This window comes from Oncorhynchus clarkii, chromosome 23 (assembly GCF_045791955.1).
Source record: "Oncorhynchus clarkii lewisi isolate Uvic-CL-2024 chromosome 23, UVic_Ocla_1.0, whole genome shotgun sequence".
In the NCBI taxonomy this organism is placed as follows: domain Eukaryota; kingdom Metazoa; phylum Chordata; class Actinopteri; order Salmoniformes; family Salmonidae; genus Oncorhynchus; species Oncorhynchus clarkii.
This window is the reverse complement of record NC_092169.1, coordinates 20,467,435-20,478,705: the sequence shown is the minus strand read 5'-3', so window position 1 is coordinate 20,478,705 and position 11,271 is coordinate 20,467,435. Positions and strand designations below refer to the sequence as shown.

General features: G+C 39.0%; 1 protein-coding gene across 1 annotated transcript; it reads right to left on the bottom strand.

The window, feature by feature from the left end:
• Positions 1-400: 400 nt before the first annotated feature.
• On the bottom strand, positions 401-3,092 carry LOC139381543 (forkhead box protein G1-like). Its single transcript, XM_071125168.1, has one exon. The coding sequence runs from the start codon at positions 3,064-3,066 to the stop codon at positions 1,927-1,929; it is 1,140 nt and encodes a 379-aa protein (XP_070981269.1). The 5' UTR covers positions 3,067-3,092; the 3' UTR covers positions 401-1,926.
• Between the last annotated feature and the right edge of the window lie 8,179 nt (positions 3,093-11,271).

The following is an 11,271-nucleotide window of genomic DNA, read 5'->3' as shown; positions in this document are numbered from 1 at the left end:
GGCTTAAATCCTTCTTTAACCTGTCTCCTCCCCTCAATCTACACTGACTAAAGTGGATTTAACAAGTTACATCAATAAGGGATCATAGCTTTTCCCTGGATTCACCTGGTCAGTCTGTCATGGAAAGAGCAGGTGTTCCTAATGTTTTGTACACTCAGTCTAGTTTTCCTCTGTCTATAGCGTGTCTGAATGTATAACAGTAGGCCTACATTAGGTTTGTGTTGTTCTTCTTCCATTCATGATAGCAAACTTATTGCAAACTTGTAATGTCTTACACTTTAATCAAGTTCATTTTTTTCATACAGCAACAAAAACAGATAATACTCACATTAGATAGGCCTATTCTAACAACAAAAGTGCAAAACTTTGAAATAACATTTACAAAAAAAAATCGTCAACATCGAAAATATAACGTTGTTAAATAAATAAAACTATAGTATTCCCAATAAAGGAAATACATCTGTCAAATGTTAGGCCAAAATGTGTCAAATGTAGCCTAATTGTTATTTGTTGTGTTAATCAGCGCATTCTTCTCCAGTATTAATAGGCTACTATTTTGCTAGTAAATAGGCCTATTGGGTAATGAAAGCTTAACTGCTTATTACAATAACAACTCCGGATGTCATTTATTTGGATCAGCGTTTGCCAAACTGTGGTACTGTAAGCCTACCCCAGTGCTACGCAATCCAGATTCAGGAAGTAGATTATCATTGATGATCTTGTTGTTGAATTTATTTGAATAGTCATAGGCTAGACTATATCAAACTAGTTTTCTCAGAATGTGAGGTGTAATCCTAAAGTAGGCTAATTTACAGTTGAGTAAAATCCTAATTTACAGAATAAAGTAGCACAAAATGGGCAATAGCAAAGGGTCAGCAGACATGTTTGTAATTTTGTCAGGGCAATAGCTATAGGACGCTGGTAGGCCTTATACATCGTTATTTGGGTTTAATTATAATAGGTAGACGTGACTAAGAAAACATTGGGAACCACTGATTTAGAAGTGAAATTCTATATTGGTGTGGATATTATAGGCTACGTCGGTTTGCCAAATTTGTACTTGATGTAGCCTAATAAAGCTAAATGATCAGACAATTAAAAGGGATGTATTGCAGGCCTGAATAAGTAGCCTATAACACCGTATCAAGCATGGCAAGGTTCAAGACAAGAGGAACTAGTTTTAACGAGAAACTGAAACTTCAAGTGCTTTATATGAAAGATGGAAACAAATGCGAACAAAGGGTCAGTCACCGGGCATGCTATTATAAGAGGAGGCCTGCACTGTCATGCACTGTTGTATCTTATAATCTACATGTGCTCATTATGGCTCGATCAACAAAACAGAGGACAAAATAGGCTATAATTAACTTATGAGTACACACAAAACTCCACTTCTCTCTAAAATGTGTTGCATACATTACAGATACAGCAGTAGCCTAGATTGGAGTCTATAGAAGGATAACCTGAGAAGACATAACTTGTAGGCTTTTGTTATATCCCGCGTGTCTTATTAACCCTGATCTTTATAAGGCGTTTTCCCCCAAAACATATTTCGAAATTAATTATTATATGAATAATGAAAAATGCTGTATGTTTTTTTATTCAATACTGATGAATACACTGTTTAATAAATAGCCTACCAAACAAAAATAAACGATTCAAAGAATTACAATCTTTGTACAAGATATAAATAGCCCGAAATATAGTTACATTTGGCAAGTCTAGTTACAGTTTAAACCCCACAGGTAACGACTTTTGTCCCTTTAACGCAAAAAGAATACATCGTTGCACTTCAGGATACATAGCCTAATATGGCCATATTTGCTTTCAGGAATTGTCGTTTCTGACCTAATTAGTGATCACTGTTTGTTTAATTGCCATTTCTATGGTGCTTTTATTTGTCCTTCCCATGTTGTAGTTGTGTCATCAATTTAAGAAAGCATTTGGAGTGACCCTCTTTTGATGTGACAACATTCCTGGAAACCCGCTAGAAACTCCCGGTGAAAAAGACTGTAGGGACGTTCGAAGTGAGTCCGAGAGCAGTGTTTGTGGGGAGCTCGTGGGTACACCGTAGCCTTGCGCGCTCTGCTGGAGATGCGGCGGCTGATGCTGACTCCCTGAGACAAAGTAGCCACTCTGTCCGGATAATAGACTAGACGTGCTTACACCGTAACTGTTTGACAAGCCCAGAGCACCGACAGATCCACTTAGATGGCGCGTAAGGTCCCCATTACTCAGCTGGTCCACCCCGGGGAGTAGGGACCCATACGCGTGCCCTTGGTTCAGAAATCCTGCTGATGATCCATTGTAATGGGGATGGTGCAATGATAAAAACGGCGAGATTTGCCAATACAGAGGGTTGTTTGCCCTGTCGTTTATTCCCAAACCAAGAGGCGAGAAGCGCATTCCACGTTTCATCGCCAACTTGCCCCTGGAGGTAGCAGAACGTCTCCGAAGTTTCCCCGTAGTTCCACCAATAAATACATCATCGCTCGAAGGGTCCAACATCCAGTAGTTCCCTTTGCCCGGGTCGTCGTAATGCCTTGGCACTTTCACAAAACACTTATTGAGGCTCAGGTTGTGTCGGATAGAGTTTTGCCAGCCTTGCTTGTGCTCTCGGTAATATGGAAAGTTCTTCATAATAAACTCATAGATACCGTTTAGAGTCAGTCTCTTCTCTGCACTCTGTCTGATAGCCATCATAATCAAGGCGTTGTAGCTGAATGGCGGTTTATCATATTTCCCATTTTTGCTAGGCTCTGTCGCCCGCAAGGTACCCTCATCTTCCTCCTTTTGTTTCTCCCGGTCCAAAGGTGCAGATTCCATATCAGGATCCAGTGATTTTTCCGAATCAGACCCGGAAGAACCCGTGTTTTTTTCCGGGAGCACCGAGTCCTGTTTGTCACATTTTGAGGGAAGCAGCAGACTCTTGATACTAAATGAAGTAGATCGGTGCACCATCGGCGGTTCTTTCTGATCTTCCATGCCGGACACTGACAAAAAAAAATATTGGGCTTTGTGTTTAAAAAGGAAAAGGTAAGACGCAATTGGATCAGGGCATTGCATGCATGAAGGAACTTGTAGGATGGAGAGTTAGCCGGGACTGGGATGTAGAAATTACTAATTAAGGAGGTTCCGTTTTATCACTAGGCTACAGGGGAGGAGCCTGTAACTTGCAGATTTGTATCCCTCTTTCCCATTCGATATTGTTAAAACACGAAATAGACTTTCAGTGCACATATAGCCTATAGAAAAAACATTTTCGTAAGGATTTGACTGAACGGCTGTATCCGTTTACCCAAAGGCGTAACGCAGTTTTACGGCCCGTTCTAAAAGCTCATTTTCTGTCATTCTAAAAATAAAATTAAAGGATTATGACGTGTTAGTATGCTAATAATATTTTATGTCAATGCTAATATGGCAAAAAAATCGCTAGCTGGCTAACCAACAACTGTAACGATGTATTTGAGAGACAAGTGCTCATTGTGCAAATGTTAGCTATTAATGTTATTTTTTGTAATCAACATTAGACGAAATATAGAAATATAGGTTGTCAACAATCTATGCCACCCCCTCTGTTTTGCCCCATAGTTGGGCATGCTCAGTTTTGTTGCTAAACAACCAACCCATCTGGGTCAAGATACAAATTTGCAGTTTTATAACTAACTTATCTCATGATATTTTACACATTTTGCCATGAGGCTGAGTGAAAATGAAGCGGTTTTAGAGCTAATTTCTTGCTATTCTACACATTTTGCCATGAGGCTGAGAGAAAATATTACCGTTTAAGATAATTTCCTGTAAAATAAAAAAGGCATGGCTCATGACGTGTTCATATAGTCTAATATCTGGAACACAAAGCTATGCGGGTGTGTGGCATACGTGCATGCCCTTGTAACTGTTTCTGTCTATGTGTGGTGTGGTGTACGCGTCAAAGTGTTCGTCGTAGTGAGCCTTGTTGTATTGAGGACAATGGTGGTTTGAATGGGCTACAATGCATTTAATACTGCCTTGAGCATTCTGGATGCGCTCCAATCATACTATTTTTCTGAGTACTGGACATATCAGATGCACATCAGAGAGCCCACTCAGGCTGAACACAACTACTTGAGCGCCTCTAGTGTACTGGGATGTTCCTGCATTGAGTGCGCACTATTTTAACAGCATGCAGGCCGGTTTTGTGACTAAATATAGGCTAATTGACAACAAACATAACATTTGGTGCTACTAACGAGTTGTGTAGCCCTATGAGTAACATGTTTGTTTTGGTCTATTCACTTAAAATAGAATGGCCTATGATGTAGACTTGACTTGAACAAATAAGCAACAGACTTAATTTGTTTTCGATCTCAGAAACTTTGTTTACGACTGCGTAAAGATCCCGATACAACCAGGGTTAAAATTATACTTTTTTATGGTTTGTTAATTTGTACTTGTATATACATTACAATTTAGGTAAATGTTATCTCCCATTCGGAATATTAATGCATTACATGACATTTAAGTGACATTTTTAACTTAACGTAGACCTAATGATGGTATACAAAAACTAGTAAGGTTCTATGCCATTACTAATCATTACTAGTAGGCCTACTTTTGTTCATTGAATATTTGTGAACTCTTTAATAATTATCATAGGCCTACCATTACAATAGTGCAATTTTCTATGATTGTTATTATTAGTGTGTGTGTTGTTGTTGGAGTAGTAGTTGTAGTAGTAGTAGCTCAGTTGGAATAGTAGTCTTTTATTTTATTTTGTTGAAGTATTGTTTGCACTAGAAAAGTTTTGCCCTCATTGCAAAGTTTTCATAACCAAGATTATTATCATCCTTGTTATTATAAAGTAATATGTACTATCATAATACATTGAGATGTCATTTTCGGTTAGGATATTTTTTCCAAATGTAGTACCAACTTTTAATTACATTGAATTGAAAGTAATATTGGCTCTTAGGATTGATCCCTGATCATCATCAACATATTGATTGTTCACCAGAGGTATTTTTTAAGAGGTATTTTAAATTATGAAATGTTGCGTTGGGGTAAATTAACCCTTTACCAATTACAGTGTCAAGGGCTTTGAAACCCGGTGAAGAAATACAATACAAAACATCTGAAATGTTTTATGCTTTTAGCTGGGGTACTGTCTCTGTGCTTCCATTGTGTCCAACAATACCTTGATATTGTAAGTGACGCGGCTCCATTAGTAGGCCTTTGGGGTAAGAATGAATAACAAAACAGGCCAAGGACTAGAGGTTGTCCGAAATGATTGTCAACATGTTTGGGTGTTATGTAAAATAACACGTTTCCTGTCTATATTTAAGAAGTTTAGATATCAATTCAATTTGAGTTTTTATTTAAAAAGATACATTGTGGAGATTATATTACTTTATTGAAACTATAATACATGTATACTGTATTATAAATATATTGTACCTATCATTTGTGAAATTAAACTTTCCTTTTGAGGAAAAACACTATGGGATTTCATTCCGTACATTTTGTGTCACTGAGGAAGGCCTAAGGCTTTTGATTACATTGTAATTGGGAGTAATATGTGTTGATTTTTTAGTTCATGCAGACATTGTTTGTACTGTATGACAGCTGAGACAAAATCCTCCATTTAACAAATCTCAAACACAGACCCCAACAAATCTAATCTTAAATGATGAGAAGCCGATATTGCCCCCTTTGTTTAGGCCTGTCAAACAGCAGCAGGTGTTATAAGGCTCTACATACTCAGTCTAAAGGACTGTTATCTAACAGAAATGCTGAAGGTAATAATAAGTAATAGTATTCACTGCATGTTGGTCATTGGGGCCAATGACCAAGCCTAGTGGTTAGAGTGTTGGGCAAGTAACCGAAAGGTTGCTAGATTGAATCCCTGAGCTGACAAGGTAAAAATCTGTCGTTCTGCCCCTGAACAAGGCAGTTAACCCTAGGCTGTTATTGTAAATTAGAATTTGTTCTTAACTGACTTGCCTAGTTAAAAAATAAAATTGAGGTACTGTTTTTGAAGCAATCGGCCTCAGAATCTTGCAATTGTGTTCGTTGTCCGTAGCTTATGCGTGCCCATACCATAATTCCACCGCCACCATGTGGGTACGCTGACAACAATGATATCAGCAAACTGCTCGCCTACACGACGCCATACACACTCTTTGTCATCTGCCCGGTACAGTTGAAACTGTGATTCATCCTTGAAGAGCACACTTCTCCAGCGTGTCAGTGGCCATCGAAGGTGAGCAGGTGAAGAAGCCGGATGTGGAGGTCCTGGGCTGGCGTGGTTACATGAATGCCCACTCTCTATTGCTATTCAATGAAAATCCTGACTTCATTCTGCTTTGATCAGCCTTTTTTGCCTTGGTGTGTGAATCTGGGCCAGCAATAGGCTACTTTGTTTTTATAGAGGATCTGGTACGCAATTCCCCAGGTGAATTAGCCGGATGTGGAGGTCCTGGGCTGGAGTGGTTTCACGTGGTCTGTGGTTGTGTGGTAGGTTTGACGTACTGCCTAATGACGTTGGAGGAGGCAGCTTATGGTACAGAAATTAACACTCAGTTCTCTGGCAACAGCTCTGGTGGACATTCCTGCAGTCAGCATGCCAGTTGCACACTCCCTCAAAACTTGAGACATCTGTGGCATTGTGTTGTGTGACCAAACTGCACATTTTAAAGTGGCCTTTTATTGCCCCCAGCACAAGGTGCACCTGTGTAATGATCATGCTGTTTTATCAGCTTCTTGATATGCCACACCTGTCAGGTGGATGGATTATCTTGGCAAAGAGGAAATGCTCTCCAACAGGGACGTAAACACATGTGTGCACAAAATGTCAGAGAAATAAGCTTTTTGAGCGTATGGGATATTTCCGGGATCTTATATTTCAGCTCATGAAACATGGGACCAACACTTTACATGTTGTGTTTATATTTTGGTTCAGTGTATAATCACACTGGTATTATATAGAGATACGTCTAGAAAAACAGTTTGACATTAACCTCCGTCAAGTCACTACATTACCATTGTTCTGTAGGGAAACACCTAAATGTTTCACTGTAATATCTCTACTACTACACCCGGCATCAGTGTGTTACCACAGACTGTCAGTTGACAAATGTTGGATAAAGTCAAGAAATCATTTCCATTTCCCCCAGCAATGAATTATTCCACAGCTGCACAGATTAAAGCAGTATTGCCACAGTACTATTTAAGAGCAAGTTTTAAGTGCGAGATGAATATTTTTTGGTGTCACTAAACATGAACTTGGCTGACACTCCTCTCATCCACTTGAAATCATAAGAGATGGAGAGTGAGGACTTTGGAATAAAGTCATATATGAGAGTCCGGTCAGAGAGGTTATTTTCTTCACACTTAGTGTTTTATACTAGTTTGTGCTATTTCATTTATTGGATCCAATGTCCCCTTTACACATCCTGGGAGTTCTGTCCTTTTGTGTAACAAATTGGGGTGGTAGCAGAGTTTTACAGGTCTTTTAGATTTAATTGTTTTGAGTGAATTGAGTGAATAAAAACATTGCATTCTCTAACTTTTCAAGTGGCTTCACAAACCTGTGACCCGTCAACCTTTTAAATTAAATATGAGAATGTCCTATCATAATGCCACATTCACTACATAGAAACATATTGTCAGTCGGAAAAGTTCAAACACAAGTTCAAACACAGCTTTACTAGATTGCAAGGATAGTCTTGATGGACATTAAAGAAAAGGACTCTCTGTCAAAACATTAGTCTAGCCCATCAAACAGGACATCTGTGTGCCAGAGCACCCCCTAGGGATTCTTGGAGGATCTACCAGTAAATACTCTTAAAGCCTAACCTAACACACCAACGCCAAATTAAATCAGGTTGAATCGCCAGCAGTTTCGGGGTCATTCCAAGTTTACTGCTATTTATAGAGCCGAGGTAAGGAGCCTTTTCCAGGGCTACGATGGTAACGCCCCTACACAGCGTGCCTGATTACTTTAGCTCCATCAGGGCTGGAAGAGACACAATGCAACAAGCCAGGATGTTCCCACAGGGAAGTTATAGCTACCGTACACAGAACATCCCATTGTGGGCTTTCTCCTGCTCTAAATCTGGTCTGTGTTGTCACACTTGCTCACATGAATGGGTTTTGTGTGTGAGTGTGTGCATAGAATTCACAGCAACACCCCACACATAGTCGTGCACACACACACACACACACACACACACACACTGATAGAAGATGTCGTGGGAGTTTATATTGGTAATCAGATAATGTAGAAGTGTGTCTCAGCTTTAACAAGGTTTCAAGCTTAGGTTCATTGTCTGGAATGCCTCTAATAGAACATGAGGCTAGGTAATTTTAGGTCAGGGAAGCTATTGATTAATTACCTCTTATTGAGGTTGGTTCCAGGGGTACCACAGTGTTGCTCTAGCTTATTACAGTAAATCAATGTTTTTTTTAAGTTTTGAGGAAACAGCTAAAGTTTTACTCCATTTATTGTGGTCTGTTTAGAACTAATATTTGTGATTGTGTTGATGTTGGTGATTGGCAGGTTCTCCATCCTGGGTTAGAGGTTAATAGGTCAGTTTTCTGAAGTTCAGAGGCTTCATAAAGGTTCATATTACGTTCCTGGCTAACTGCCCTATTTAAGGTATGTTTAGGAGATTGTTCTTGGAAGTAATTACTGATACGAGTCACTCTGATAGTTTTAATGTTTATGCATAACTCATTATAAATATTTGTAAATTCTTTATGAATTATTACGTGATAGATAAATGCTTATGAGTTGTAATGCTTATAGCTGTAAATGTTTACAAATGATTTAATACTTAATTACGAATTGTTGATTAATCATATTTTAATTCATAAAAATGATTATGAAGGAATATTTAACAACGACTTCACAAATTACCTTTTTTAATCCTGTTCTGTTTGTTGATGGAGAGTTAGCTTAGCTGTATTACCAGACAAAATGTTCCTCTTGTCATATTGATTATGCAGACACATTTAGCTGGGACTGGTGTGGCTGGGGAAAGCGCCTCTGAAGCCAGCCATATACCCTGATGTAGCCTGGGGGCTATGGGAGCAGGGGCCGCTTCCAAGTCAATTGTCCTCCCTGCTGTAAGTCAAAGCCAATGGGTGCATACAAGTCTTCATTAAAGACCGTACGCACTGTATTACATAGAAAAAAATGGCTATGATGAATCATGCAACTAGGCCAACTATTAAGCCTATAGCTAATTTACATAATTACTGTAATGGATTTAATTTAATTAATGTATTGTTTATTGAAGGAGGATAGTCCACTCAATAACAATCACAGGTGTTTTTCACAGAATCCTTGGATCCAACTGAACTGTCTCTTTCTACATTAGTCAAGGCAAACAAGACTGAAGATAAGAGATGGAGTGTACTCCAACGCTGCGCCATTCACATGAGTTATTCACTGCTTTAAAACAGAATCCATACTAAGGCTGTTTAGACAGGCAGCCCAATTTTGTTATGCACTAATTCATCATTTGACCAATCACATCAACTCTGAAAAAGATCTGATGTGAAAAGATCTGATGCGATTGGCCTGTCTAAAGCTTAAGCAACATAGACAAAGGCAAAGTTCAGAAGCATTATTCTCAGAGCACTTCAGCAACTACTGTACATAGTAAATCCTGCGTTACTGTTTGTGTTCAATGTATCTGACAGTGAGGAAATACAAACAATCCTCAATATAGAAATAATCCATAAAATGTTTGGACTCAATGGAATACAGTTTATGGGCTATACTCTTTGGGGGTTTATGTGATACCTTAGTGGAGGACTATTACACCACATTACATCAGTTTAGCTTTATATCACTGCAGAGGATCAAAATATGGATTAGAACATGGATAGAATACTTTCCCATGTATGTGTGTGTTTGAAGCATTGTGGCTTTTTACTGGTACTCCAAACATACAGTCTATGACAAAATCTACCATAACATGTTATTGCACAATTTACAGTACCAGTCAAAAGTTTAGACACACCTGCTCATTCAAGGGTTTTTCTTTATTTTGACTATTTTATACATTGTAGAATAATATCGAAGACATCAAAACACATATGGAATCATGTAGTAACCAACCAATCAAAATGTACTTTATTTTTGAGATTCTTCTATGTAGCCACCCTTTGCCTTGATGACAGCTTTACACATTCTTGGAATTCTATCAACCAGCTTCACCTGGAATGCTTTTCCAGCAGTCTTGAAGCAGTTCCCACATATGCTGAGCACTTGTTGGCTGCTTTTCCTTTACTCTGCGGTCCAACTCATCCCAAACCATCTCACTTGGGTTGAGGTAGCATGATTGTGGAGGCCAGGTCATCTGATGCAACACTCCATCACTCTCCTTCTTAGTAAAGTAGCTCTTACACAGCCTAGAGGTGTGGTACGTCATTGTCATGTTGAAAAACAAATGAGGAACCCACTAAGTGCAGACCAGATGGGATGGTGTATCGCTGCAAAATGCTGTGGTAGCCATGCTGGTTAAGTGTGCCTTGAATTCTAAATAAATCACAGACAGTGTCACCAGCAAAGCACCTACACACCATCACACCTCTTCCTCCATGCTTCATGGTGGGAACCACACATGTGGAGATCATCCATTCACCTACTCTGCGTCTCACAAAGACACAGAGGTTGGAACCAAAAATCTCAAATTTGGACTCATCAGATCAAAGGACAGATTTCCACCAGTCTAATGTTCATTGCTTGTGTTGGTTCGCCCAAGCGAGTCTCTTCTTCTTATTGGTGTCCTTTAGTAGTGGTTTCTTTGCAGCAATTCAACCAAAAAGGCCTGATTCACGCAGTGTCCTCTGAACAGTTGATATTGAGATTACTAGAACTCTGTGAAGCATTTATTTGAGCTGCAATTTCTGAGGCTGGTAACTCTAATGAACGAGGTAGTAGAGGTAACTATGGGTCTTCCTTTCCTGTGGTAGTCCTCACGAGAGCCAGTTTCATCATAGCACTTGATTGTTTTTGCAACTGCACTTGAAGAAACTTCAAAAGTTTTTGACATTTCCCAGATTGACTGATCTTCATGTCTTAAAGTAATGATGGACTGTTGTTTCTCTTTGCTTATTTGAGCTGTTCTTGCCTTAATATGGACTTGGTCTTTTACCAAATAGAGCTATCTTCTCTATATCACCCCTACCTTGTCACAACACAACTGATTTTCTCAAACGCATTAAGAAGGAAATCAATTCCACATATTAACTTTAACAAGGCACACATGTTAATTGAAA